This window comes from Heterocephalus glaber, unplaced genomic scaffold (genome assembly GCF_053883595.1).
Source record: "Heterocephalus glaber isolate CG9 unplaced genomic scaffold, H.glaber_assembly_v1.0 deba00001813, whole genome shotgun sequence".
Lineage (NCBI taxonomy): Eukaryota > Metazoa > Chordata > Mammalia > Rodentia > Bathyergidae > Heterocephalus > Heterocephalus glaber.
This window is the reverse complement of record NW_028258484.1, coordinates 2,083,177-2,111,163: the sequence shown is the minus strand read 5'-3', so window position 1 is coordinate 2,111,163 and position 27,987 is coordinate 2,083,177. Positions and strand designations below refer to the sequence as shown.

The 27,987-nt window shown below is 46.3% G+C and overlaps 2 protein-coding genes across 2 annotated transcripts; one reads left to right on the top strand and one right to left on the bottom strand.

Annotated features, from left to right (window-relative positions):
• The first annotated feature begins 3,988 nt into the window (after positions 1-3,988).
• On the top strand, positions 3,989-5,987 carry Rasd1 (ras related dexamethasone induced 1). The gene is made up of 2 exons (XM_004868718.4): positions 3,989-4,477; positions 4,692-5,987. Exons 1-2 carry the CDS (start codon positions 4,192-4,194, stop codon positions 5,249-5,251), a joined length of 846 nt encoding a protein of 281 aa, XP_004868775.1. The 5' UTR covers positions 3,989-4,191; the 3' UTR covers positions 5,252-5,987.
• A 1,141-nt stretch (positions 5,988-7,128) lies between these two features.
• On the bottom strand, positions 7,129-21,831 carry Med9 (mediator complex subunit 9). The gene is made up of 2 exons (XM_004868720.4): positions 21,511-21,831; positions 7,129-9,203 (listed from the first exon to the last, which is right to left on the bottom strand). Exons 1-2 carry the CDS (start codon positions 21,735-21,737, stop codon positions 8,987-8,989), a joined length of 444 nt encoding a protein of 147 aa, XP_004868777.1. The 5' UTR covers positions 21,738-21,831; the 3' UTR covers positions 7,129-8,986.
• Between the last annotated feature and the right edge of the window lie 6,156 nt (positions 21,832-27,987).

Genomic DNA, 27,987 nt, shown 5'->3' with positions numbered 1-27,987 from the left:
ACAGAGAAAAATGTCACACCACAAACTTAAGAAATGACATGATGGTGGAGCCACTCAGAGGTGGGGCCTCTCTGAGGAGGTAGCATCTGAGCCAAGACTCTTTCTTAAACAAGAGGGAGAAAATTGAGGGCATTGGGAGTGGTGAGTGCAAAGGGCCTGAGGTGAGAACCAGCTTGGGGAACCCCCAAGTAGCAGCCTTGAAGGACTGAGCTAGGGAGGGGTGTCAGCCTTGGGCACCCGACACTTGGAGGGCAGGCCAAGGAGTTGGGCCCCCTGCACACTAATGTACTTGCCAGATGCTGGGCCATGACTCTCAACTTGCTCTGAGCCCCAGGCCATGGTGTCAGCCCAGATGAGCTGGCCTTGGAGACAGAATGTTGTCTGTGGGGGACAAAAGAGTTATCAGGAAAGTCCAAATGTCCCTTGCCCATTGCCTAACCCTGGGCCTGACCTTCCATCCCTTTTTGGCTTCGAAGACACTCCCAAAGGCTGACATGTGCTGGGCTGTGGGAAGGTGTTATGGTTGGGGGAAAGAAGAGGGCCAACTTGCTTTTCCAGATTTAATTAGCAGTATTTTAGCCTACAGTGGGACCAAGGGAACGATGGGCACTTTGTTGCACTGACACTGTGGCAGGCCCTGTACTGGCTGCTGCCTCATGGCTGGCACAGCACCGTTTGGAAGCAGGGAGACCAGGTAACCTGTCCCAGGTAGCAGACAAATAAATGACTGAGTGACAGCATGTGGACAGGGACCCAGGTCTGCCCCTCTGAGGATGAGAGAGGGATTAGAGAAGAGAGATGGGACCTCTTGGTCCAATGGAGGGGAAGAGGTGGCTCAGGCCCAGTGCCCAGCTCCCTCTCACAGTCCTTGGGCCCACACCTGCCTGACGCCTGTTGGCTGAGCGGCCTGCAGGGCTGGATTCACCTGGTCCCCAGCCTTCCCTTGCAGGCCCCAAGCCCTCCGAGGGCGCAGGTGAGCTGTTCCTTCGTTCCAGCTAGGAGACTGTGCACATAGCTCCGCACCCCATCTGTAAGTGGCTGTTGTGGTCACGCCTGGCTTGTGTACTCAGCAAGTAATTAAGCAGTGCCTCTCTTGTGGCCTATGGAGTCCTCCAGGCCTTCTTTTCCATTTCTAGAATCCAGAATCTGTCTTAAGGTTTGAGGGGCCACCAGCACCATCTAGTCTGACCTAACATATCGATCCCTGCTTCGCTGCTTGCATACTGCTAGGAAGGAGGGGCTCATTCCCTCTGCCAGGACCTCTGCACATACAAGACAGCCTGAGTGGGGCTGCAAAACTGCAGGCATCGTGACCCATGGGTCCACAGGCTGTGGGAGGTGGGATGGGACTTGGGGCAGAGCTGGGAGCCTTGGGCAGAGCTGGTCTCTACTGGGAGGGTTTGTTGTGATGGGAACAGAACTTGCCATTGACAAGGAAGCTGCCACACAGTTCGATCTCAGCTTGATGGAAGGACTCTGTCAGAGGGGGCAGAAAGCCAGCTCTGTTTGGTCTCTTTCTTCTTTTTCAGCAGGTAGCTATGGATCAGGGCCATATGGACAACAGGAAGCAGGATGGAGGTGAATGTTAGGGTCCTTCTGGCACTTGGTCCCTGTGCTCTGTGTACCTACACCTGTCACTGAAAGTGTCTATACACTTCTGCTTGGGCCCTGGCTTGGGACATCATTGTTGGCAGTGCTGCCCAGTGCTTCTCTCAAATCAGCTTTCAAGAACCTTCTGGATTCTTTTTACTGTAGACCAGGCTTTGTGGCCAACATTTCCTGCAGTTGTGGGTTGGGGCTAGCTTTCCACCTGACCCCCCAACTGCCCCCAATACTTGGGCAGATGCTCATATCTCCCTTTCATTCTGAGTAGGGAAACTGCTGCACTGCAAGTAAACAGCATTTACAGACAGGCTCTGGCCTCAGAAATGGTTTGTAGTGCATGTCTCAAGCCCACAGGAATGGAAGAATTTGCTGCACAACAGCATGTAACCATTATAAACCTGGGCAATGTAAACACACCGAGGTGACTGGCAGGACACGGGAGTGGGAGGTGATGGAAGCCAGGGTGCACATGTTCTCCGTGCAGGGCCAGTTCCGGGCTAAACGGGCTGATGATTCTGTGGGATCACAGAATCTTTGTCTTTTAGTCCCCAGCCACAGTGCTCACTCAGACGAGGACTGGGCTTGGTCTCAAGTCACAAAGGCAAACCCGGGAAGAAGGAAAAGGAGCCCTGGGCTGCTGACACATCTTAGATCTGGGTGCTCTGTTTGAGATTTCTGACAGCAAAAGTGAGAAAGAAGCCAGATGCCATGAGGGTCAGTGTCATTGGGAAGAGAGCTGGCAGTTGAGAGCCAGATGGCCTTAGGGTTCCAGCCTCAGCTGCTGTTACTACTGTGGGACCCCGGCAAGTCACTTCCCAGTACTGGAGTTTCCCCATATGTACAATGGAGAGAATACTAGTTCCTGCCCACTAAGGCTGCCTCAGGGAGGGGTGCCATCACTTAGAAGAGGCCGGACATAAGAATCAACACTCCCGGGTCCACATGAGCCCTGGGTGTAGATGAGTCAAACTCTTTTGCAGAGGAGCAGACCCCTGGATTCTGGACTCTGGCTCTGCAGGGAGGGGCAGAATGTAATGCACTGAGAATCCCTCCCTGAGCAAACGAGAGTTCGCAGCCAGGCCTCCTCTGTAAACAGCTGGCACCTATGCCAGCCCAGGGGCACTAGAACCCACAGATGGGTGGGTGGTGTCCACTAATGGCTCCTTGGGCTTTTCGTAAATCAACACTATCAAAGCAAGACGCAAACACAGCCTGGCCTGTTACAACCAGAATGGTTTTTCCACCCCTCCTGGGGCATTAGTTGCAAATGCTATTTCTGGGCCTTTCTTCAGCATCCGACCTACTTCTGGTTACTGATCAACCCTAAACTGCACCCTTCCTGGGTCATTTACTACTCATTGTTATTGTTATGACCAGGCCCTGCCCTTCTAAAGTGCTTGGGCTTTCTCACCTGAAATAACAGAAAAAGAATCACCACCTTCAAAGACAGGAAATTGAGGACCAGAGAAGGTTATGCTCCCAGCCCCCCACCCTCACCCCTCGGTTTTGAGCCCCAGCTCCTTCGACTACAAAATGGGAATGTTGGCCCGCGCGACTGACTATAAAGGCCCCGAATGCAACGAGGGAGGGAGAAGGATGCTGGCCTGACCCAAGAAGGGCGAGCCTCTGGCCTACTGGCTGTCAGATTGGAAAGGCTGAGAACCCCTTCAAGCCACAGAGCGTCTTTGGATGGGAGAAAGGAGCAGGCTGAGGTCTGGGGTGGAACGCCAGAGTGGGGGGGTCAGCTTCTGCTGGGCCCCAGCCCAGAGCCCAAGGCCTGCGCCGCTTGGTTCCCAGACCCCACCGGCTGTCCCTTGCTGCTGCTCCCTGCGCTGCCCGCGGGTCCTCTACTGCTCCCTGGCGGCCGCAGTGTGCAGCGCCGACTCCAGCGCACGAAGCCCCAAGTGCGTCCGCGGCCCCCGCCTCCTGGGAATAACTGGCCAGAGGAACTGGCATTGGAACTCTCAGCCGAGGACTGAAAAAGATACGGTACGCCCAAGCACCCAGAAAATACTGCTGCTATTACGGGTTACTATCGTTATTTTCTTGGGAAACAAGTCTAAAAAAAGTGAGTGTACGTGGGCGGGTGTGTTGTTAGGTGGGGGTCCTCGCCCGGAGTTACAGAGGGTCAGAGGCACAGCCAGGACCAGAACCCCGACGATCGGGCAGCAGCTGTGCCCAGTCCGGCGTAAGAGCGCAGGATCCGCAGGGCCTGGACTCAGTTTCTTCCCCGCGCCCAAAGGGCAGACGCGGTGCAGCAGCTGGCTGAGGCCCGGAGGGCGGGGAGGCAGCAAGGGCGCCCGCCGGGCGTGACGCAGCGAAGCTGGGAGGGCGCGGGGCGGGGGAGGGCGGGGCGACCTCGAGAGCTGCATATAAGTGCCGCGGCGGTCGCAGTGAGGCGGACAAAGCTGTTTTAGCCTGAGAGTCTAGGAGCAGCGGAGCTACGCCAGAGACTCAGCCCAAGCAAAGCCCGGCCAGAGCAAAGGTCTCTGGCCGCCCAGCGCCGCTTCGCCCGCAACCCCGGCCGCTCTTCGCGCTTCTCCCGCCTCGCTTCCGCCCTCGCGGAGGGTCTGCGCCCCCTGCCCAATGAAACTGGCTGCGATGATCAAGAAGATGTGCCCGAGCGACTCAGAGCTGAGTATCCCGGCCAAGAACTGTTACCGAATGGTCATCCTCGGCTCGTCCAAGGTGGGCAAGACGGCCATCGTGTCGCGCTTCCTCACAGGCCGCTTCGAGGAAACCTACACTCCCACCATCGAGGACTTCCACCGCAAGTTCTACTCCATCCGCGGCGAGGTCTACCAGCTCGACATTCTCGACACGTCCGGCAACCACCCGTTCCCAGCCATGCGGCGCCTCTCCATCCTCACAGGTAAGCGGGGAGCCGGCTCAGCCGGCCGGGAAGAGGGGTGAGGACTCTTAGACTAGGGCCGTCCGGCAAAGGCTGGGCTGGCAGCGCGGTCCGTGGGCTGGCGACTGCACGCCGAGTTTTGCGCTTTCCACTTGGAGAGGTCAGCGCCCCTCGCGCGGCTGCAGGAGCCTCTTTGGCAGTTCCCTCACCTTTTCCCTTTCTGTCCCCTCCACAGGAGACGTTTTCATCCTGGTGTTCAGCCTGGACAACCGCGACTCTTTTGAGGAGGTGCAAAGGCTCAAGCAGCAGATCCTGGACACCAAATCTTGCCTCAAGAACAAAACCAAGGAGAACGTGGACGTGCCCCTGGTCATCTGCGGTAACAAGGGGGACCGGGACTTCTACCGGGAGGTGGAGCAGCGTGAGATTGACCAGCTAGTGGGCGACGACCCCCAGCGCTGCGCCTACTTCGAGATCTCAGCCAAGAAGAACAGCAGCTTGGACCAGATGTTTCGCGCGCTCTTCGCCATGGCCAAGCTGCCTAGCGAGATGAGCCCAGACTTGCACCGCAAGGTGTCGGTGCAGTACTGCGACGTGCTGCACAAGAAGGCGCTGCGCAACAAGAAGCTGTTGAGGGCAGGCAGCGGTGGGGGCGGCAGCGACCCCGGCGATGCCTTTGGCATCGTGGCGCCCTTCGCGCGCAGGCCCAGCGTGCACAGCGACCTCATGTATATCCGTGAGAAGGCCAGCGGCGGCAGCCAGGCCAAGGACAAGGAGCGCTGCGTCATCAGCTAGGAGCCCCAGTCCCGCCGGCTGGCGATGCAACCCAGCCCGAGGAGGACCTTTTTGGTTGAAAAATAAAATCCGACTCCCCGGCCAGCCCTTGTGCCTCGGGCCTCAAGAGCGCCCGTTGTGGTGTCTTCCCTCCCCAGACCAGGCCTGCGCATTGGGAAGGCGCCACCTGAGAAGGGACAGTCATCTGTTCTGGAAGCAAAGAACTGGCTAAGACTGGGACTCTCGCACCTCTGACCCTCCTCCATTGGCGTCCCCACTCCCACCACAAGGGGGGACCGGGTACAGTAGAGGGGGATCTGTCCTCTTTTCCTCAGAGACCTGAGAATGGGAGTGGGTGCGGAGAGGGAGTGAAGTTCATCATCCACTGTTAGGCGTCAAGTAACCATCCGGCCCCTCTCTGATTCGGTGGGGTCAGGACAAACGGGGCATTATCTCATCTGTGATTCCACATTGCCAGGAGGCTGGCCAAAGCCTCTGCCCTCCAGAAACTGAGGAGGGTGTGGGTCAAATCATAGCCAAATGACTTGTTTACATGTGTGTGTGTGTGTGTGTGTGTGTGAAATTGCACAAGGAAAAACAAAACACAAAACTTGCACTTTAATAGTAGTTCTGGTGTCAACATGGACATGAACAAACTCTCCAAACTCTCCAAACTCTCGCGTTTATACTGTGTGGGGTCTTTAAAGTTATTATTGTGGTTGGTTTTTTGATATAAAATAAAATAATTTAAAATGAACAGCTGGGCTTTCTTTGCTCTTAGATAGGGCTGTTGGGGTGGGGGGTCCTGCTTCTGCAGCCCTGGGCCTCACCTCCAGAATTAAAAAATAACCCTGTCTCTCTGAAAATAGCTTCTGGCTTCCTGGGAGAAAGGGCTCCAAAGTAGCTCCAGACGACTAGATTAATACAGAATCAGGACAAACAAGGGACTTTAGGGTCTTCCCTGAAGATCATTCTACCATTTACTTGCTTAGTCTTTAGGCCTCCTCACAGGAACATTCTTAATCTCTTTTGTTTTAGTGATCACTAGACTTGAGGCACGCCTAGGGTACAGGTTGTTAAGCTCAAAACTCAAAGATTGTTGGATGTGTTATTTAGGCCCAGTTGTTACACAGAAGGAAATGGAACCCAAGAAGACCAGTGGACCTTTGTTCCCTTGATCCAATATTGTCACACTACTGGAGACAATTAGAATCCCATGGCCTCGGGCTCCCTCCAATTTTTAGAGAGACTTGCTGCCCCCAGTGGGGTCCAATGGGCCCCTGTGCTGACTCCCTTTTGGTGATTAGGGGCACCTGCTTGTGACTTGTGACCTAATTCTCCCTGCCACCTCTAATTGTGCAAACCTGAGGCCAGCAACACCTTCCATGCCTCCAATTTATCATCTAAGAAATACAGAGAAGGCCCCTCTTCGTGGGTTACTGTGGGGATTAAGTGTGTTGTTTGAAAAGTACTTAGCACAAGTGCCTGCTGCTCAGTAATCCAAATAATTGGTGGCTCAAGAGGGTGCTCAGCCCTGTGAGGGACACTCAACATTGTCCCAGGCGAAGGATTTCACCTTGCTCTGGAGAGAGCTGCTCTCAGCCAGGACTGGTCCTCCTCAAATCACTAACAGACACCCACCCCTTAAACAAAGGGTGGTCCCAGGCCCTCCAGGGCAGATGCTGGGACATGTCACCATTCCCTGAGCAGAAGCCATTCTGTGTTACACTGGCTTAACTGGTTAGGTGCTGGGTTAGGAGTGAGGGAAGGAACAAGGATCTTCCAGGATCGTTTTGTGTCCAAGCCAAGTGAGCAATTTGAACTAATCAAGAGACATCTACTCCGAATTCCTCATAAAACCCAGGATCCCAGCACGGCAAAAATAGACCATAGCGTGCTGATAGCAGAATGTAACTTTTTAATTATACATTTGAAAAACATCTCAAGTCAAAACTGGAACACGGGGGTTTGTTTCCCTCTACCTCTCTGAGGAGACACTATCCATTTCAGCCTCACAGAAAGACCTGCAAGGTCTGGATTTTTTTTTTTTTTTTTTTTTGCGACAGTCTTGCTATATAGTTCAAACTGGCCTTGAACTATGTAGCCCAGGCTGGCCTTGAACTCAGTGATCCTCCGGCCTCAGCCTCCCAAGTGGGATTACAGGTGTGTACCACCATGCCCAGCCAATGCCTAGAATTTTCATATGCTTCATGCTTTATGGTATTTGGTCAAAGCCTTAAAACTGGCCCAACCACTACTGTAAATTGCAAGAAAATAACTGATTCAGTTAAGTAACAATCTCAAGGTAGAACCGGTCTAACAAGTGATTACCCACTTCAACTCAGAGCCTGCTTTTCTGACCAATGAAAGCTGATATCCTCCCTCACACAACTATCTCAACATGCCAGCCATCTCCTGACAGGTGGCTACAGGCTGATGCCACTGGAATCCCTGCTATAAACACCCCAACCAGCGCTGCTACCAATGAGGCCATTGGGGGGTAGCTGCTAAGCTCCTGAACTGGGTGACATAGGCTATGAGCCCATTTCTAGAACTAAACAATGCTCAGTCACTTCTCCTTTGTCCTCAGGAACAGGGGAAGGCACTGCTCTCACCTCAGTATGACAGCCACAGCGAGGATACGAACATCACCTATTTGCAAGAAACCAGCGGCATTGGGGGACAGTGAGAATATATGTGAACACCTAAGAATGAGAAGTTGGCCACGTAGCTTGCAGGTCACACCATCCCATCAGCACTGACCCAGAGCTGTCCTGGACACCTGGCTGATGGACCACCCCACTGGCACTAGAGCCGTGATTCTCTAAGCAAAAAGCACAATGGAAACCCTTTGCAGGGCAGCAAGTGCAATCACTCTTTGCTGAGGCAGCCAGAGAAGAAATAATGTTCTAAACCAGGGCAACGGGGATCAGAGAGATGTGCCTACTTAAATCCCAACTGTACCTGCATGGGAACAGGGGCCCTCTCCATCCCCAGGAAGCACTGCATTGGGGGTGGTTGGCTATTCTTGGGCCCTATGATTGCAGGAGACAAAGGATGCAAGAGCCGGCTGTAAGGACACAGCGTAGGAGGGAGCCTGAAGTCAGCGGCCGCCTGCCAGGGATCTGGGCTGATACCCCATGGACACAGTTGTTCACTGGCTCAAATACAAACGGAACCAAACTGCTTCACAGGGAAAAGCCACCCACCCTCTGGCCTTTCAAAACAGTGTTCATTTCTCACAGCCTTCTTTAATTCTGTAAATTCATGCCATATGCATGCAGACCTAATTCAACTAGTGAATTCTATGCAAATGCTTCATGAAACTGCCGCTAATGGGAACAATATGTACCTGGTACACCCTGATCCTACTGGGGGCGGGAGGAGCCAAGGGCAGGAGTCAAGCAGGAGCTGCCTCCTTTCCTACTGTGCTCTTCAGAGCGGCTGGTGGGCCCAGGGACAACAGATGGCCCCTCTCCAGAGACAGGGTGAAGTCCTCCCCCTCCCCTGCCTCAGGAACATTCTTGCAGCAGTAGGCACTCAGAGTGGAGATGCACAAGACACATGTACACATATAAGCTGGGGGCTGATGCCCACATAGTCAAGACCAAGTTCAGCTAACGAGGCAATACATCAGCCCCACTTGGCTGCAATTCAGATCTGGGGTTGAAGAACAGTGCCAAGGAATGTGTGAGGAGACAGCAGAGCCACTTGCCTCCTCCTTCTCTCTTAGGTAGTCCTGGAAGTTGGCTTGCTCTACTCCTTGGGGATCTCAAACATGCAGAGGCTCTTGTACTTCTGTAGAAGTTCATTCTTAGTCCTGACTTGCTCCTGAAGGCTGTGCAGTTGCTGCTGCTGCTGCTCGGGGCTCAGCTGGATGCCAGGCATGGTGCTGATGAGCTTGCGCATCTCCTGGAACTTAGTTTTGAGGGCGTTCAAGTCCTGGTGGACGTCAGGGCTGTCTTTGTCCATGCTGTGGGGCAGAGAGCAGTAATTAGCACTCCCAGCTTACTCCCAGGCCTGACTTTCCTGCTCTGCACCCTCCAGTGTCTTCCAAAAAACCTTTACTCTGTCTGCTCCCTAAATAGCTGTGTACCCTCAGAGAACAGTTCCTCCTTACTTAAGTTTTAAAAACAACCCCTCTGCCTAGCACACTTGCAAAGTCAGGACCTCAAACTGCTCTGTATCACACTGTCAGCCCCATGAGGGTGGGGCTGTGCCTGGTCACAGGCCTGTCGCCATCCCTGGCTAATGTGCAGGACACTGCAGACACTCAAGAAATCTTTGTTGAATGAACAAATTCTTGGCAAATAAATTCACAAATATGTATTGAGTGAACAAATCATTATTATCAGGTGACCAATCCCCCCTCCCGCCCCAAAACTTACAGAAATAAGTTGGGTGTGGTGGTGCATGCCTGTAATCCCAGCACTCAGGAGGCTGAGGCAAGATGATCCTCATGAGTTTGAGGCCAGCCTTGGCTACATAGTGAAACTGTCTCAAAAAACAACCAACCAGCCTTATGGAAATACATTTTATCTAATTTGTGTCATTCCTAGGCCAGAGACTTTGCCAGCTAGCAAGAACTAATTTTAGCTGAAGTTTTGATGCTTGCTTGAACTGTAAAGTTTCCATAGACCTGTTTATAAATTTTAAATCACTTGCAAGGTACTGGAAATTTTCAGCATATATAGGATATATATGCCTTCAGGTCAAGTTCATTTTGTTGTTTTTTTTTTGGTACCGGGGATCAAACTCGGGTCCTTGTGCTTGCAAAGGTCAAGTTCATTTTGAAGTGAGCATTCACTTTATCTCACAGCTATTACTAGCCACATACAGATCAATGATCCCCTGCAACGACCAAATTAAAACCAAAACAAGAATGAAAACTCCCACCTAATATCAAAGAAATGGTCCATTGGTTGTGCCTATACATATTTTAGGAGTTAGTAAGTGGGTGAGGTTTGGAAAACAAACAATTGAGACTAAAAAATGAAACAGCAGGGGCCGGGGATTTAGCTCAGTGGTTTCACCACCTGTTGCGCAAGCACAAGGACCCAAGTTTGATCCCCGATACCAAAAAAAACCCAAAGAACCAGCAATTCATTAAGATGTTTTAAAAGGAAGCCACTGAAGCGTAAGAGGGAAAACTGTCAATGATTATTGTTTTTTAATAAACATTCATTCTTACTGGGAAATTTCACCCCAGGTGGTGCAAATTCATGCTTATTATTCATCATTTCTCTGCTTACGCAGACAAAATATCCATCTTCCCTGGCAGTCTGTCAGCTATGTTTCACACCTTGCATATCAGCCAGACACCAGGGCCTGTTCACTATTATCAATAGCTCTAAGCTCAGAGGCAGGATATAAAGCATCAGTCATTTCTTCCACAGAATGATTGGCCAGCCAAACATTACTTATTGTCACTGGATGCCCTCAATTTAGAAACACAATTAATGGCATACCTTAATTCAGTTGCTAGGGTGGTATAACTAGAATTCAGAACCACAAATGGTTTGGAAAGACATCTTTTTCTTTTGTTTTGCAGTGCTGGGACCGGAACCCAAGGCCTTACATATGCTAGACAAGTGCTCTACCACTGAACTACACCCTCAGCCAGGGAACATCTATTTTAAGCTCTTTTAAGTTTCAGCTCAGATCCATAAATCTGGACAGAAACCACCTGGGCTTCTAAAAGTATCACACTTGGATGGCATGTGTACTATCACACTGTTACAAATTTAAGTCTCAAGGAAGTTTTGAGGTTGAAATATAGTTTTAAGAAAAGTGATTCACATCACATGAGCCTGGAGAGATGTGATATAAACAAACAAAATACATGTAAAATTAAAATGTGGGAGGAATTTATCCTGTAGTTTTGGGGGTTTTTTTGGTACCGGGGATCGAACTCGGGACCTTGCACTTGCAAGGCAGGCAGTAGAACCACTGAGATAAATCCCCAGCCCTTAGGGAGAAATTTATCCTGACACAGTTGCTGAAGCAAACAGAACCAGGACCAGAAGAAAACTTAGCTCTGAAAACAGGAAGTGGGCCATGTAAGATGCTCATTTTTGAAATCTCCCAAAGCCCATGGTTGCCTACTCTTTTACCTGGTGAACTTTTGGGAAAGGAGGCTGAGTCTTCATATAAGAAATAGAGATTAAAAAGCTGCCTGGGGGGAAGGGAGGGAGCTGAGCTGAAAGGGGGCCCCTGTGTGAGCTGCTTACCTACCCTAGTTGGTAGCAGTAAATAGCACAGAAGTCCTGGGGTGAGGAAAACACACTATTTAGGAACTGGCTTGAACCAAGTGGGAACCTGCTAAGCTAAGCTGACTGTAAAATACCCAAGCATAAAGAAAAGGAGCAGGCCCAAGTGCTGAGTGAACAACAGCAGAGCACTCTAAATGGATCTGCCTTTGTGCTTGATATTAGTCATCATCCAACTTTAGAAGGAGAAAAAGGATACTAGGTCAAGAAAGATGAAAACTGTACAAACAAGGACAAAGTTTGGGCACTTTGGTTCCACATTCTTACTTTTTTTTTTTACGAGTAGACAAAAATATGACTGCTCTGAGTGATACCTGGAGCATCCTTCTTCCAGTAGGTAGCACAGACATATGGGTTTGACTCCTGGGCAAACAGCACAGACTTAGTTGGGTGCATGTAAGAGCCATGCTCCTATTTTCTTTGTTCTTTTGTTTTGTTTTTCTTAGCATAGGTGCTTTAGCACAGATACAGCTGTCAACAACCAGGCAGTGTGAGCCCTGGCAATTTAGGACCAAAAGGAGCCCAGGGGACTGACTGAAGCCAACCTCTTCCCAAACCTAACAGTTACTTCTTTTGGCCTCTGGTGGCATCTGAATTGGTTTCACATATCCTCCTCCAAACGTCCATCCCCCTCACATCCCTACTCTGTCCCAACTGACTCACCCTGGGACTAGTGCCTCTCAGCTCTCTCCCCTGCTTATAGTGTCTCTTCCCACCGGGCTAACTCCAGTGGCTTTTATCTTTCCAAAATCATTTTTTGTCTTAAATATTAGTATGTACTTTAGAAAAAAAAATTAAAAGTAACAGACATCAACCAAGGCTTAGAAGAGGGTAAATCTCTTTAATCCCAGGTCCCAGAGATAACTTTTGTTAACATGTGATACACTATTTCAGATTGCTTCAAAATATACAACATAAAAATACATGCATATTTTTGTTATTTGTTTTGATAGAAATGTAATCATACGTGGTTTTGATTCTTGCTTTTCTTCATTTAACAATGAGCCTCAAAGGTCTATGTTTAGCACATACACAATTACACAGGTAAATTACTTGTTGGTGGTTTGGAATGTTTGTAATTTGTCAGAATGGCAATGAACATTTTGTACTTATATCTTTACGTATTTATGCAAGTATTTTGATGAGATAATTTCATAGCAGTGGGAATTTTGGATTGAAGTAAGTTTATTTACTTATTTCAATATTGGGAATTGAACCCAGGGCCTCTCCCATGCTAGGTAAGTGTTCTACCAGTGACCAACATCCCCAGTCTTTATTTATTTATTTTTTTAAGACAGGGTCTCATTACGTAGTTTAGGCTGCCCTTGAACTCACCATGTAGCCCAGGCTGCCCTCAAACTCATGGCGATCCTCCTGCCTCAGCCACCTAAATGCTGGGATTACAGGTGAGCACTACCACACCTAGCTCCCCAGTTCTTTTTAATTTTGAGAGAAAGTTTCACTGAATAGCCCAGGCTAGCCACCATGCCCAGCTAAGGTTATGTATTTTTTAACAGATATTACCAAAATGTCCTGAGCTGGATAGTGATATACGCCTATAATCTCAATTACTCTGGAGACTGGGGCAGGAGGATTGGCAGTTCGAGGCCAAGCTTGAAAAAAGAAAGTGTGACCCACACCTCACAACAAAATAAAGGCCTCTGAAAATGTTTTACTAACGTACAACTGTGTAGCTATGGACAACAGGCTATCCTCCCTCCCTGGACCACACCAGCTCTTCCTCATCTAGCAACTGTTTTTCTCTACTCCAGTTTTACAGCACCCAGGGGGCCTCTGGAAGACCCTTTGGAATTCACACCCTTGCTTTCATCTGCTAGAAGGCCTCATGTGTAATACATTCTTTTCAGGGAGGAATGATGAAAGGTTCTGCTGCTAAAGAAGTGTGAAGATATGCCACTCTACAAAATATCCCTGGGTGTGTTCATCCGCTCCTAGCTCTCTGGGTGCTACATCCACCTCCTCAGCCTGCCCTCCTTTCTGAGCCCAGCTCTCTCTTCCCAGCAGTGGCCGAGTCTAGGGAGCCCTCAAACATTCACTTGCCATCTGCTTCCTCAGCTAGAGGGCACGCCCCACCCACCCCACTGGGTAAGCTTCAAGGCTGCCTTCCCAGGCTCACTCCTGTGTGCCATCCCCATCTCCCAGCGATGAGTCCTGTCAAGTCCATCTCCCCCGAACCCCTCTAGACTGCTCCCCCTCTCACTGCCACTGCTTTCCTGGATATCCAAGACTTCCCCTCTGAATTCCTTTTCCCCACCCACCTTTAGAAACTCAAGTCTGGGCAAGTCACTGCACTTCTTGAAAATTCTAAATGGCCCTCCACCCTCAGACAATACCTGGTGGGCAAGTTCAAAACCAGTGCCACCCACTAGTGCCTCCAATCTCCCCAGGCTCAGGGGCCCCCTCTTCCTGAGTATCATTTCTCCCTGGCTGCAGTAATACTCTGACCAGCCCAGGCCCTGCCATTATGGTCCCCATAGGCCTCCTCTGCTACAGCGGGTCTCAGCTGGTGTGAGGCCCCTTGTGTGGGTAGAGGCAGGTCAGTAACACTCTGTTCCCACGGAGGAGGTCCTGCTGACCTCCTACAATCGGTGGGTGAGCTGCAAGCAGGGACAGCTCAGTGTGCTCACTTGTACTCCCTTTGTGGGGTCAAGGATGGCTCCCTTGTGTTCACCTTGTACAACCTCCGTCATATGAAGAAGTAAAAAATTTAATTAAAAAGAGGTCATAGAAGTACCCATACGGACAGAAGACTCTTAATTGGGTGGGCCCAAAAGCAGCAGGCAGCAGGAAATGCACTTCAGAATTCTTTGCCTGGGACACTTAGTTCCAGATTCAGATTTGCTAGGTTTGAAGGGGAAAAAAGTCATAGCTTTCCCAGGTCTCACAGACCTCATTGCATTCTTCCTTTATTATGTTATATTCTTTTATGACTGTAGCTTCCATGTATAACAAGAAAGGTGGTAAAGAGTTGGGATTCATAATATTTCTTATAAGGATAAAAAGATTTTTCCTTTCCCTGTCCTTATTTTTATTTTATTTTGTTTTGTTTTGTTTTTTGGTACTGGGGATCAAACTTGGGTCCTTGCGCTTGCGAGGTAGGCAGCAGAACCACTGAGCTAAATCCCCGGCCCCAACCCTGTCTTTACTTTTTAAAAATAACATAAATGTATAGTTTTAACCATTCATTTAACCGTGGGAAAGACACTGGGAGGGATAAGAGTGCTGTGGCTCCAACTGCGGAGCCTCCCAGTCACAGACCTCAGGTGCCAAGGGTCCTGGGTGCAGCAGAGGCTCTGGCTCAGGACTCTCCGAGTGCAAGTAGTGGTCTCTGAGCAGGTCCTTAAGGACTATGCAACCCTGGCATGAGGGCTCCAGACACGTGAAAGCACTCGAAGCCATCCGGAGTGGGTAGTCCAGGCAGGCTGTGTGAGGGGTCTGCTATCCCCGAATGGTGGGTTAAATATCTATGTCCAATTTGGGAGGAATGGAGGAGCCCTTGAGAATTTGAGCAGAGAAAAATTAACCTGATAATATGCTCAGGATAAATTAGAGAGGAGAATTTAAAGGCAAAGAGACTAATTTATAAAGTTATTATTAGATCCCAAAACAAGGTTAGATCTGATGGTGTCAACAGGCTTAAAAATAAAGAAGCAGGTTCAAGACGAAATGTTTCCCTAGCAAAAACACTGTGATCTCAGACAGGCTACTCAGAAACTGGACACAAAGGTAAAGGCGCCTCAGGGAAATACTGATAAGCAAGAGCAAGGAGGCAAGACCAGCCTTAAAAGGGAAATAAAGGTATCATGAAGATTTCACGGTTAAAACAGTTTGGTACTGCACAACAGAATGTCCAGAAGTAGATCAGAAACCATATGGGAATTGAGTGTATGCCAAAGGCAGCAATTCAAGCAGGGACCTTAATAAATATTCAATAAACAGCCATGGATGGGAAAGACGGTTAAGGAAAAAGCTCCCCCTCTTTACTCTCTACCAAAATAAATTCTGGAGGCATGAAAGAATTAGAAGTAAAAACTGTAACCAAAGTCCTAGGAAAAGGGAATCGATATAAAGGCTTTTTTTTTTTTTGGTATGAGGGATCAAACTCAGGACCTTGCACTTGTGAGGCAGGCGGCGGCACCAATGAGCTAAAATCTCCAGCCCTATAAAGCCTCCTTTTTAAAAAAAAATGGTGCAGGGGATCAAACCTAGGGCCTCACACATGCTAGGCAAGCACTCTACCACTGGGCTATGACCCCAGGTTCAAGGCCTTTCTAAAACAGGACTCAAAATCAGAAGCCATAAAGGAAAACCTTAACAACTCTGACAACATGAAAGTAGATGATTCTGAATGAAAACAAAATAAAAACATGACCATGACCAAAGACCAAGGAAAACCAAGAACTTAGGAATTGTATTTACAATACACTTAACAAAGACATTTCCTCACTATAAAAGAGCTTATTAAAAAATGGGCAGTTTATAGGGGAAAGTACAAATGACATATAAAATTGTATATGAAAAGATGTTTTACCTAAGGTAATAAAAGATACAGATCAATGTCTGTATCAGACATTTGGCTATCAGATTAGCCAAAGTTAAAAGTTTAATGGTGAGAGCTAGACATGGTGGCACAGATTTGTAATCCAAGTACTTGGGAGGCTGAGGCAGGAGCATTGCTGTGAGTTTGAGGTCAGCTTGAACTACATAGTGAGAACTTGTCTTAAAAAAAAAAAGTTTAATGGCGATAGCAGAAACATTGGTGCACTCTCTCTATATCTGTGAATAATGATTTAAGTTCACATATTCCACTGTTAGAAATTTTCCCTGCAGACACTCCCCCAAATTTTCCAAGACAGCTCTGACCAAGATGCTTGCTGCAGACGGACTGCAAAAGCAAAACTACCAACACCATGCCAGAGTCCTCAAAAAGGGAACAGTGTAAATAAATGATGGCATATTCATAACATGGAATAGTGTGCTATTCTGGGACAAGGGAGGGAGCTAGGAAGAGCAGAGGGGAAGAATCACGTTCCACCTTATATCCACGGTAAATCTTAGAATCCATCCATACTTGAAATTTTTTTTTTTTATGCTTTCAGGGTGGCAGATTTATGGGGTTTTTTAGGTTAATAGAATTTTTAGGTTAACTGAAGCATCCCAGACTGCAGAACCGAATTCTGGAGAAGTTAGCTAAAATGATGTAGCAATACACTGTGATTGCTAAATTGAGCAATAGCTATCAAAATAAAAAAAATGCATGTGCCCTCTGCTCCAGTAATCTCACTGCTGAGGATTTACCTTCTCATAAACTTACTGAAATATAAAGATACTTATCCCAGCACTGCTGGCAACAGCAAAAATTAGAAAAAACCTAAAAACTCATATAAAGAAGATCATTTACATAAATTACATAATCCTTGAGGTGGAATTCTTTGCAGCTGCCTTAATGAGGTAGGTCTTTACTGCTACATACACAAAAAGGCATCCAGAGCAGACTAATCAGTGAAAAGGCACAACCCAGCATGATCCCAATTTGTGTAAATTTTTCAAAAGGCAACTACATGTGTAATTCCTGGAGGGAAACTTCCGAAAGCATTCACAAGCAGTTACACTTTTTACTACTGAATGTGCAACTGTTACATTTCCCTCAATAATTTTTGAAGACTAATGGTGTAACACTCTGAACTTTATGAGAACAAGAAAGGCTACATTCATTAAGTCAGCTTTTAATTCCTTATTTATCTCCTCCACAAGGAGCAAACAATAGAAGGACTGCTGGGGAAGTACAGGAGAGGGAGGGAGGTACAATGGCCTGGGAGAGCTACCTGCCAGGACTGGCTTCTTTGCCTATTCATTTCACCAACTCCTCAAACCTCAGAGGACAAAGTGCTCTGCCCTCTGCATCCAGGGATTTGCTATCCTCTATATCCTGGCTCCCCGCTGTGCCCCATCCTGCCCTCCTTCCTACCCTGGGTTTATGCTCAGTGCCACCAAAGTGAGAGTCAACCCCAACGAGTCAATGCTATTTTTTGGCTTCACATCCTTACCCATTCCCTTCTTCCCTCTCCTAATTTCAAACTTAGCATTAGTATCAACCTTTATAAGCCTCTGACTTTTCCAGGCTTCCCAAGGTCTCCTGTCCCTGGGTCCCCTGCCCTGTTTCCTTCTTCATTAGCCTGTAAACTCAAATACATACACACACCAAGATTTTCAGACTGGGTCCTATTCTCTTTTCCTGGTTCACTCCGTCTGTGCACACTGTTTCCCCTCTTCTGCCTAGTCCTGTCCTGGCCAGGGCTTTCACCCTTAGCTTACAGGGACCTGGGCTGCTGCAGCATGTTCTTAGAGTAAAACACTAAAAGGAAGCTCTGAGTACAAGTGACACATTTTTACTTTCTCAGAAGGAACTGACCAGGCTCTTTCTTGAGTATCGAAAGTCTTTTTGTTTTGGTCTTTTTCTTTTCCAACATCTTTTCTCTTGAGCTGGTGAGACACCAGAAGCCAGGTCAAGAAGGATGGGGGTTGCTCACTATTCAGCTTGCGAGCTTTCACTTTTCTACTTTCTGCTTTCAGAATGTCTCCCTCATTATGTGTGCAACGTGGCTGGTGTCTCCCAGTCAGACAGTCTCTGGCTTACTCCTTCCATCATCTGCCAAGATGGAAGAAGGGTAGATGGCTACTTGGAAGAAAGGATAGAACTAATCAATGAAGCAGGACTGCTTCTTAGATGTTTAAGTAATCTTGTTCTCAGTCCTCCCTTTCCTCATACTTCCAGAGGTTACTGCATTACCAGAGTTCCTGAGATCTGAGGGGAGGATATGGTCAAAGGTGGCTGCTTCAGGGCTGTTAGGTGAGTGAGCTCTTGCCTATCTGCTTTGTGGCAATTATCTCCTGTCCTATTCTTTTTGGTTTTATGCTTTTAAAAAGATCCCTTCACTGTCCTTTTAGAGAAATACATGTGACACACAATCTTACACAGGTATGCTCTTCAGTATATCTCATAATTCTAGGACTTAAGTACTTTTGTTTTTGAGACAGAGTCTCACTCTTTAGTTCAGGCTGGCCTTGAACTCATTATGTAGCCCAAGCTGGCCTTGAACTTGGGGCATTCCTGCTGCCTCAGCCTCCCAAGTGCTGGGATTACAGACGTGTGCCACCACACCTGGCAGTGACTTCAGTATTACTGTTCCACTTCACAAGAGAAAAAGAGGCTTGGAGAAGCTATGTTACTTGCTCAAGGTCACCCAGCCGATACACTATAAAGCTGTAATTTGAACCTATCATTTGAGGTCCATTATGACATGGGAGAGACTGAAAAATACAGCCTAGGAAGGCTAAGTATCTTTCAAGAGATAAGGCAAGGAAATGTCAGCACACAAACTTGAACTCAGGACTGTCTGATTTCAGAGCTTGTTCTCTAGTACAGTTTAGTACCCCATTTTTTAGTACCCCATCTTTAAGGCTCATCCAATCCAACTGCTCTCCTGGGACTCAAGAATATATTCTCCCAGTTCCAAGAGCTATCTTTGTAAATCTGTACCTTTTATGTTTTAATTCTTCCATACTGCTTAAAATCAGTACATGTGGATTTAGAAAGCCCCTTTATAATTCAGCCCTGCCCAGGATTTCGGGGTTTGTATGGACATTTCTGTTTGCCATCCCATTGCTCTTGAAAAGTGCTATTTTACCATTTCAGACTAATGAAAAGAGAACAGAATCTGCCTTACCCTATAAACAGTATTTTTACACCAAGGGAAGCAAAATAAATGAGGGTCTAATGTGAGAACTAAGAAAGGGATAAGTGGTGGAAGAGCATTAGGCCGTCCCACAAGTGAATTTGGGCTGTTTAAACTTGAAATACTCAAGGCTTTCAAAGTTGTGAGTGCCAATCCCATTTCAGCAAATCATCAAAGAACAAGACCACACTAATGTATATCTGAAGATTACTAAAATGGGAATTGTGCCTTAATTTACTTTTTTTGCAATACTAGGAATTGAACCCAGGGCCTTTGAACTAAGCTACATTCTCATTGGTTTTTTTCAAAATTTCTATTTTTTATTTTGAGATAGGGTCTTGCTAAATCACTAAGTTGCTCAGGCTGGCCTTGAACTTGGGAGTCCTTCTACCTCAGCCTTCCAGAGTGTTTCTGTTTTTACTAGCTGAACAGGAGTGACAAGCCTAAGGGTTGACACCTATCATGTGGACACACAGTCAAGGACTGAATGACCACTGGGTCAATAACACACCACGTATACAATGGTGATCCTACCATTTAATGGAGCTGAAAACTTCCTATTGCCTAATGATATGACAGCCATCATAACCACTGTAGTATAATCCACCACTCATGATGGTTTACAAACATACTGCACTGCCAGTTATATAAAAGTGTGGCATGTACAATTATGGGCAATGCACAATATTTAATAATAAATGTTACTGGTTTATGTAATTTTTTGTTCTTTTAGAGTGTATTCCTTATTATATATTAAAAAGAAGTCACTGTAATTGTATCCTATTATACAGGACCCCTCATGTTTTTAGTGAATCTGTCTTTTTCTTTTCTTTGGTGGTTCTAGGGATTGAACCCAGTGTCTTTAAAGCACTAAGCTACATCCTCACCCCTACTTTATTTTGAGACAGGGACTCACTAAGTTGTCCAGGCTGCGCTCAAATTTCCTATCCTCCTGCCTCGGCTTCTCACAGTGCTAGGATTGCAGGCTTGTACTACGACACCCAGTTTACTGCGTCTCTTGACTGCATCGCAGGCCAAATCCAGAGACTGACCTGTACCACCTTGTTCTATGAAAATATCCTCTTGGAGGCTGGAACAATGCTGTACCTCTTGGAACACATCCTCGTTGTTAAGTGACATGACTGTATGCAGAAGTAACATAATAAAAATAACTTAAGCATATACAAGGATCAGAGACTTGGCCAAAAAGAGGACAAACACATCCTCTGATCCTATGTTAGAACAAAGTTAGTACAGTATGGGAATCTATTCATTTGAGGCAACTTTTGTGTCCTCCTTTAATGTTTCCCTTCATCACTCTTTACTTTTCAACTTTCTTTTGAATTATGGGTTATTAATGTGTTTTTTCTTTCCTTCTAACTGATGAAGGGGGTAAAACATTGGCCAGTTTTACTGGGTACATCCACAGTATTTGGCAATGTGCCACAGGGGTAAGATGACAAGTTCTGTATCTGTTTTTTAAAAGGAACCAAATTGAACACAGGACTAACAACTTTAATCTAAAATTCCAAAATGCGCCAAAATCTGCAAACCTGACTGCCTACATGATGCCACAAGTGGAAAATTCCAGACTTGGTTCCATATAACCAGTAGCAGTTAAAACTCGAATGAATTAAAAATACTGTATAAAATTGCCTTCGGGCTACTTGTATGAAGACTTGGGTCTCATGCCCAAGGTATCTCATCAGGTATATGTAAACATTTCAAAATCGGGAAAAATCCAAAATCCGGGCAAACGTCTGATCCCAAGCATGCCAGGTAAGGGAGACTCAGACTTATTAAACCATATTAAAGGTGAGAAAACTGAGGCTCGGAGAAGCTTAACTTGCTCATATGATTGGAATAAAAACTAGAGCAGCTGGGCCACAGAGCCTATACATAAGCCTATGAGCGGGCCTCGTTCTTAAACAAATAGCAGCTCTCAGGAATCAAGGAGATTGCTGAAGTCACAGGCTGACTCTGTGTGGCTTAGGAAAATACCTTTTCCCTCTGTGTGTGTGTGTTGGGGGTGGGGGGTTGGTACCAGAGATCGAACTCAGGTCCTTCCGCTTGCACAGCAGGCGATGAAACCACTGAGCTAAATCCTCGGCCCCCGTTTTCCCTCTCTGGGTCTCAGTTTCCCCATCTGTGAAATGGGGGCGTATCCCAGAGCACCTAGGTCTCTGGTAGTCTGAAATGTGCGGGATGAGAAGCCAGTGGGAATGCGGTGGCTAGCCCTCTTCAAGGCGCTTACCATTTGATAATGTTGTGAACCAAGGGTAAAAAGGAGTAGTTTTCTTCCTCCTTTATGCCGGGCGGCGACTGAGGCCGTGGCGCCGGCGACTGCTGCGGCTGGGGCGCGGCAACCGGTGGAGGTGGCTGAGGAGGCGGCAGCGGCTTGGTCTCTGGCAGCGACGACTCGGATGGTGGAGGTAATGCATCCTCCGACTGTCGCCCGGGCGCCACCCCGGCGGAGGCCATAGCGCACGGCTTAGTTAGCGAGTCAATCAGCAGGACTCTAGGAATCGGCCAGCCGACGGCGTCGCAAACCACTTACGTCACTACCACGCGCTCTAGCGAGACTGGGATGGTACTAAGCATGCGCATTGGGCCTGGGATGGGGCAAAGGAGCAGGGGCGGAGGAGACTGTTGCTAGGCAACAAGCTGTGGGTGGGTCTGAGGTGGCCTGGATTTGGTTGTGAATCAAGATAGCTAAATTATTAAATAGCCTGGAATAGAAGGCTTATTTTAGAAGTAACAGTCTTCTTATTGCTATTCATATGACGAAGAGGGTCCAAAAACAACAAACAGGTAGCCTTGAGGTAAATAAAGTGCTGCATACTCAGCTCTCAGAGGTCTAGAGAGGACCCATCACATGGCAGGAAGAATGGATGACATTTAGGGAGTGCCTGTGCGAAGCCTGAGCTCTGTAGGCACATAGTCTAGGACGAAGGCCTGTACTCCTACACCAGCTGAGCCCATAGTGCGAGACCCCGGGATGAAGCCAAAGGACACAGGAGCAAGTAAATTGTGCTCTCCAAGTTCCACATGGCAGCAGAGGGAGAAAATAATAATTCAACTCAACAAGCATTGGTATGCATCTGCTGGCTGGCTGGCTGGCTAGATGTGTATGTAGGGAATTTCAATACAAGGCAGAAGGGATTCACACCAGGAATCAATTTATGCTAGAAGAAAGAGATCATCAGATACCCTCATTATCTTTGGGTCAGTTCCTTAAGCTTTTAGGTCCACGTTTCCTTATCTCTAAAATCTTACTTAGTTCAGTGCCTCCGGTGAGTTAACTAGTACGTTCTGATTTCACATACATAGTTAACCCCAAAAGGACCCTTTAGAATCCTGGGGCCAAAGAGGAGGACTTCTGATAGGTTTGTATTTGTGCTTCTCAAAACAAGTGCGATATGAAGGCTGTATTACATATTTCCAGCAACGGGCACAGCTATCCTAAGCTTGGTGAATGTGCAGAAGACACAAGCTAGGAAAATTGTTAGCTGGTTGGGCTTGATCTTCCTCAGGCCATCATCATGGCAGTAAAGAGAGGCAAGGAAGCCCACATTCAGTAAGTAAGGTGAACAGAGCACTTCAGGGCATGGTGGCAGATCCCAAGGACAGCATCTGATGCTGCTATTTTCAGGGGCTTGGGAGGGGCACGTGGAGCAGATTCGTGGGGAAGGGGACATGTGCTGTAGTTAAGGAGCTCATCATAGCTTTCTTCAGCCAGAGCTGCCCAGACTGCCCCAGAGGGAAAAGCAAATGGAGAGAGAGAACTGCAGTATTTTATTCCTTCTAACCTTGAACTACAGGAAGAGCTCAAGAGTTCTGGTAGAGAATGGAGGAGAAAGGGGCCTGTACACTCTTGGAATCATCTGGGGATATAATGATAGCAGAATGGAAGTAACAAAAATAGTAACTACCACAACTATTATGGAATAAAAGTAGCTTTAAAGAACAGTTACAATTGCTATCTCAAAGAGCCCTTGAAAGTAGATGTCAGCATCCCCATTTTATAGATGAGGAAATAGGCTTACAATGTTTACAGTACCACCCCAAGGTCACATCATCACAAGGTTTGCCTGACACCAAGTCTATGGTCTAAAGTGACATTTAGGAGACCTTAGGTTCCTTTCTGTTCTGTAACTTTATGGTTCGAAATGTTAAAAGTGTATTTTTGCTCAGAATTAGAAAAGCAATCCAATAGTCATCAATAATATCCCCATGACAACCACACGTCATCGTTTCCCTCTCAATGTGTTTTATAACTTAATTACAAGCCCCAATTTTATCGTTGGCAGAATAATGAAGACATCTCTTTAAAAATGAAAACACTTCAGGTATAAATAGATATGGCTAAAGAAAACAAGTTGAAAATGTTGGAAGGATGAACAAGTATCACAGCCATTGACAATTTGCCCTAAAATAGTTAATATAATTAGTGGAAAAGAGTAAAGCTAGCTTTATAACATTGCAAGTGGATGTCACAAAAATACTGCCTATGCTGGTTTCATTAAGGCAGAAATTGCTGCAGAAAATGTGTGTCTTTATAGCCTCTTTGCTAGAAGTAAAAAAAAAAAAGCCAGATACTCCATTGAAATGTGTGGAGAATGTATTGTTAGAGACTTCACTAAGTTAAAAGATATGGCTGTTGCTTTCTTAGGCAAATTTATGCTATTTCTCATAGGACCCTGTCCTGTTAGTGCTTTAAAAGTCAGGCTTTGGAGCCAATCTGCCTGATTCCAATCCCAACTCAGCCTCTTTGAAGTTTTATGACTTTAGTCAGTTGCTTCACTGTCCCTCACTTTGTACAAGCATGCAACTTTGCAGGAAGACTAGACGGTTTATCCTGTTTTGCTGTGGTTTGAATGTACCCCCATAAGTTCATATATGTATTAGAAACTAAATCCCCAAGTTGAGAGGTAGGAGCTTTCAGTGGGTGATTAGGTTTCCAGGACTCCGCCCTTATGAACAGATTAATGCCATCACAGGAATGGGAATCATTATTAAGAGAGTGGGTTTGTTATAAAAGCAAGTTAGATCCTTTCTTATTCTCTCTTCATGCAATGCCTTCTGCCATCTTATGGCAGCAAGAAGAACCTCACTAGATGTGGGTCCTTGGGCCTTCCCAGCCTCTGGAACTGGGAGAAAAGTGATTTTCTGTTCAATATAAATTACCCAGTCTTTGGTATTCTGTTATAGAGCACACAATGGACTAAGAAACTTATAAAACACTTGGAATAAATATCTGTGTATGGTAAATATCAATGCCTCTTAGTATTCAAATGTATGGCTTTCTCCTTTACCAATTAACAAAATCCAGACTGATAGTTTAAAAAAATACACCTTCAATTAAAGCAACTAAAACATCATCTTAGCCTGGCATGGTGGCATATACCTGTAATCCCAGCACTGTAGGAGGCTGAGGCAGGAGAATCATAGGTTCAAGCCCAGCCTTGGTGACTTAGTAAGACCCTAACTCAAAATGAAAAATAAAAAGGACTGGAGATGTAGGTCAGAGTGAAGGCTCTGTGTTCAATCCCTAGTACAACAAAAAAATAAAATTAAAAAAGAAAACAAATGAAGTTAATTTTAATAACATTTGTTTAACCTAATACATCCAAAATGTTATTTCAATGCATAACCAATATTAAAATCATTAGTTATTTACTTCTTTTTCATACTGCCTTTGAAATCTTACATGTGTTTTGTATTTATAGCACATCTACATTTGCACTATCCATATTTCAAGTGCTCAGGGGCCAGTGTGGCTGGTATATGCACAACTGGATGGTGCAGAGAGATTGGTTCCCATCAACTTAAGCAGAGCACATAGCCCTGTGTCAGAAATGGAGTGAAAAGCAAGTGGCACAAAGGTTACTACTTTACCTGGTGTATCACAACTTACATGTGTTTGGTTTCTGTTACTATAACAACATAGCTGAGTATTCTGATCTGTAGAAACTGCATGCATGTGTGTTGAGTTGAATGATTAGTCATGCAGAACAAAATCAACTTAAAAAGAGGAAAAATTAACTTTAGCTCACAGTTTTTGAGGTTTCAGTCCTTGGTCATTGGTCCCTTGCTTTTGGGGCAGTTGTAAGGCAGTACATCTTGGGAGGGAATGCAAGATACAGCCAAAACGTTCACCTTGTGGCTGGAATGCAAAGGAGAAAAAGGAAGAAGAGTCTGGGGTCCCACAGTCCCCTTTATGGGCACACTCCTAGTATTCTAACTTCCCCTCAGATAAGTTCTACCAGCACTCAATAACATCATGGGCTGGGGATTGAGCCTGTAATACATGGGCCTTTGGGGGACAGATATCCAAACTGTAGCATTATATATATGTTTGAAATATGAAAACAGCACTATATATTGTCCCTAGATATAAGACACACACACACACACACACACACACACACACACACACACACACATATGTATTTGAAAAAGAAACTGGAATGAACACCCCCATTCCTGCACAAGGGGATAAAACTCAGAATTGTAGTATAACAGGCACAGAAAATTTCTGTGTACTGTTTCCTTTCTTTCATAAATTATAATAAGACTTGAAGCAAATAAGAAAAATATAAGCCATTGCCAAATATGATGGTGGGTACATGGGGGTTTGGTACATGGAATACAGGCTCTGCCCCTCTCTGGCTGACCTTTGGTAAATTATTTAACCTTTCTGTACCATGGCTTCCTCATCTGCAAAATGCAATCATAAAAATACCTATCTCTTGGGGCTACTATGAGGATTATCAGAATTATTATAGGAAAAGAACTTTGAACGGTGCCTGGCACATAGTAAACTCTATTCCAGCTTGAAACTACTCCATTGGAAGCAAACACAGAAATCAGCTTGCATCCAGAACTGAGCCTTCAGCTGTTTAAAGTGGACCTGCATCACCAATACCTATGAGCTCACTTGTGATAGACTTCTGCTACGTGAGGTCCAAAAATAGCTCTTTCTCCGTCAGACAAATGGTGTGGGGCCTGTTAAACCAATCATGTCATTGTGTGCTCAGGGGCTTTTTCATCAAAGCTATACACTTACATGCAATTCATTCTTTTCTTTTCATTATCTAGAGCCTTGGGCAGGTGGAAAAAGCTACATGATACTTTTGTTTTTCTGAGTGGAAAAAAGGGCAACAATCATGGCTCGGGCCAAAGGCAGTGCAATGCATACCAGGAATCAGCTCCCTCAGGCAATGACTCCTTGCTTAAACCTCAGACAAAAGCCCTTTCCTCAGCTCTACCCTGGCTTTCTTCTCTCTCTGAACTCCATTTGATTTCCTTTTCTTTTGTCCTTTCAATCACCCTTTCCTTGCTGAAAGATACTCCATTACGGCCAATTTCTCAACTTGCTTGTGTTGGTGGCTTCATTTCTCAGAAGCATTCTTTTTGGGGCATTTCAGCATACAAATTGGGCTATTTCTTTAGACTCAGAAAATTTTCTTTTAGTTCCTATTCCTTCTTTTTGTGATTTTTTTTCTCCAGACCTCTACCAGATGCCCTTTGAATTACCAACTGCTTTTGATATAATACAAGTGAGAGGCAATCCTTTCTAGGAACTAGCTTTTGTCTAAAATGCTTCATTACTGCTCTGAGATCATATTTTTTTCTGATCTCTTTATCAAGTAATTTTTATCCAAATTATTTGTGAAGCAAGGTTTTTATTTTTTTCTGTCTACCAGCTGCTCCTGGAGAGCCTCAACCTTCACCCCTTCTGTGAATCTTTTTTAAAAAAGTATCCTTCTCACAGTTATTTTTTTGTTCTCACTCTTTACTCTTTGCTTTTTCTAGAAGTTGCTTTTTTTTTAAACCTTATGGTTAATCAGTCTTTATTGTCAGTCTTTTTTGACTCTTGATTATTAATTCCAGTTTCAAAATTATGGTTAGAAGTGATGGGTTTGGGTGTAACTCTGTTGCAGGGTATGTTCTAAGCACTTGCAAGACCCTGGGTTCAATCCATAGCACCCAAGAGTTAAAGTAAATAAAAAGAAAAATAAAAATTATGCAGAAGAGGCCAGGACATGTGCTGACTTGGAGCATCCTACAGGTAACAAAGTCTCAGCACCGGTGCTGAGCTTTGGTATTTCTTGGGACATCCCTGCCTGTAGCCACAGATCCTCAGAATCTTTGAAGGTATAGAAGGCAGCAAGTTGCAAGCTGAAAAATGGAAGAAATGCTGAGAGCAGTCAGCTGTGTTTGTCCTGTCCTTTGTTCTTCAACATGCGTCGCTTGTCTTGCCACCTGCCTTCTAGGCAGGGCTGCTGCCTGCTGCTCTTCTGGCTTTCTAGCTGATCCAGCTTGCTTGGAAGTGTGAGGAAAGAGGGGACAGAGCCTGAAGATATAGGGCTGAAAGGGGCAGACAAGAAATTCCAAAAGAAGCTCTGCCTTCTTACAGCTAGGTTTTCCCAAGCAGGCACTGGCCTGGTGTCAGCTGCTGGGGTGGTGCAAAGCCAAATACCCCTTACCCCAGACATCCTTTCCCTGGTCTTTAAAGCATGTTAAGCAGAGGACACAGCTGTACCGTCTAGGACACTATAGTACTTGGTTGCTTCACTTCTTAGTACACTTTTCTCACCTGCAGATCAGGAAACTGACACCTTTTTTTCCCCTTTCGTGAGGGTGCCACAACTGAGATAGACAAGGGGCTCCATAAAGGAGCAACTAGAATTTGGTGACTTGGGAAGGGAACCCTTGCAACCATTTT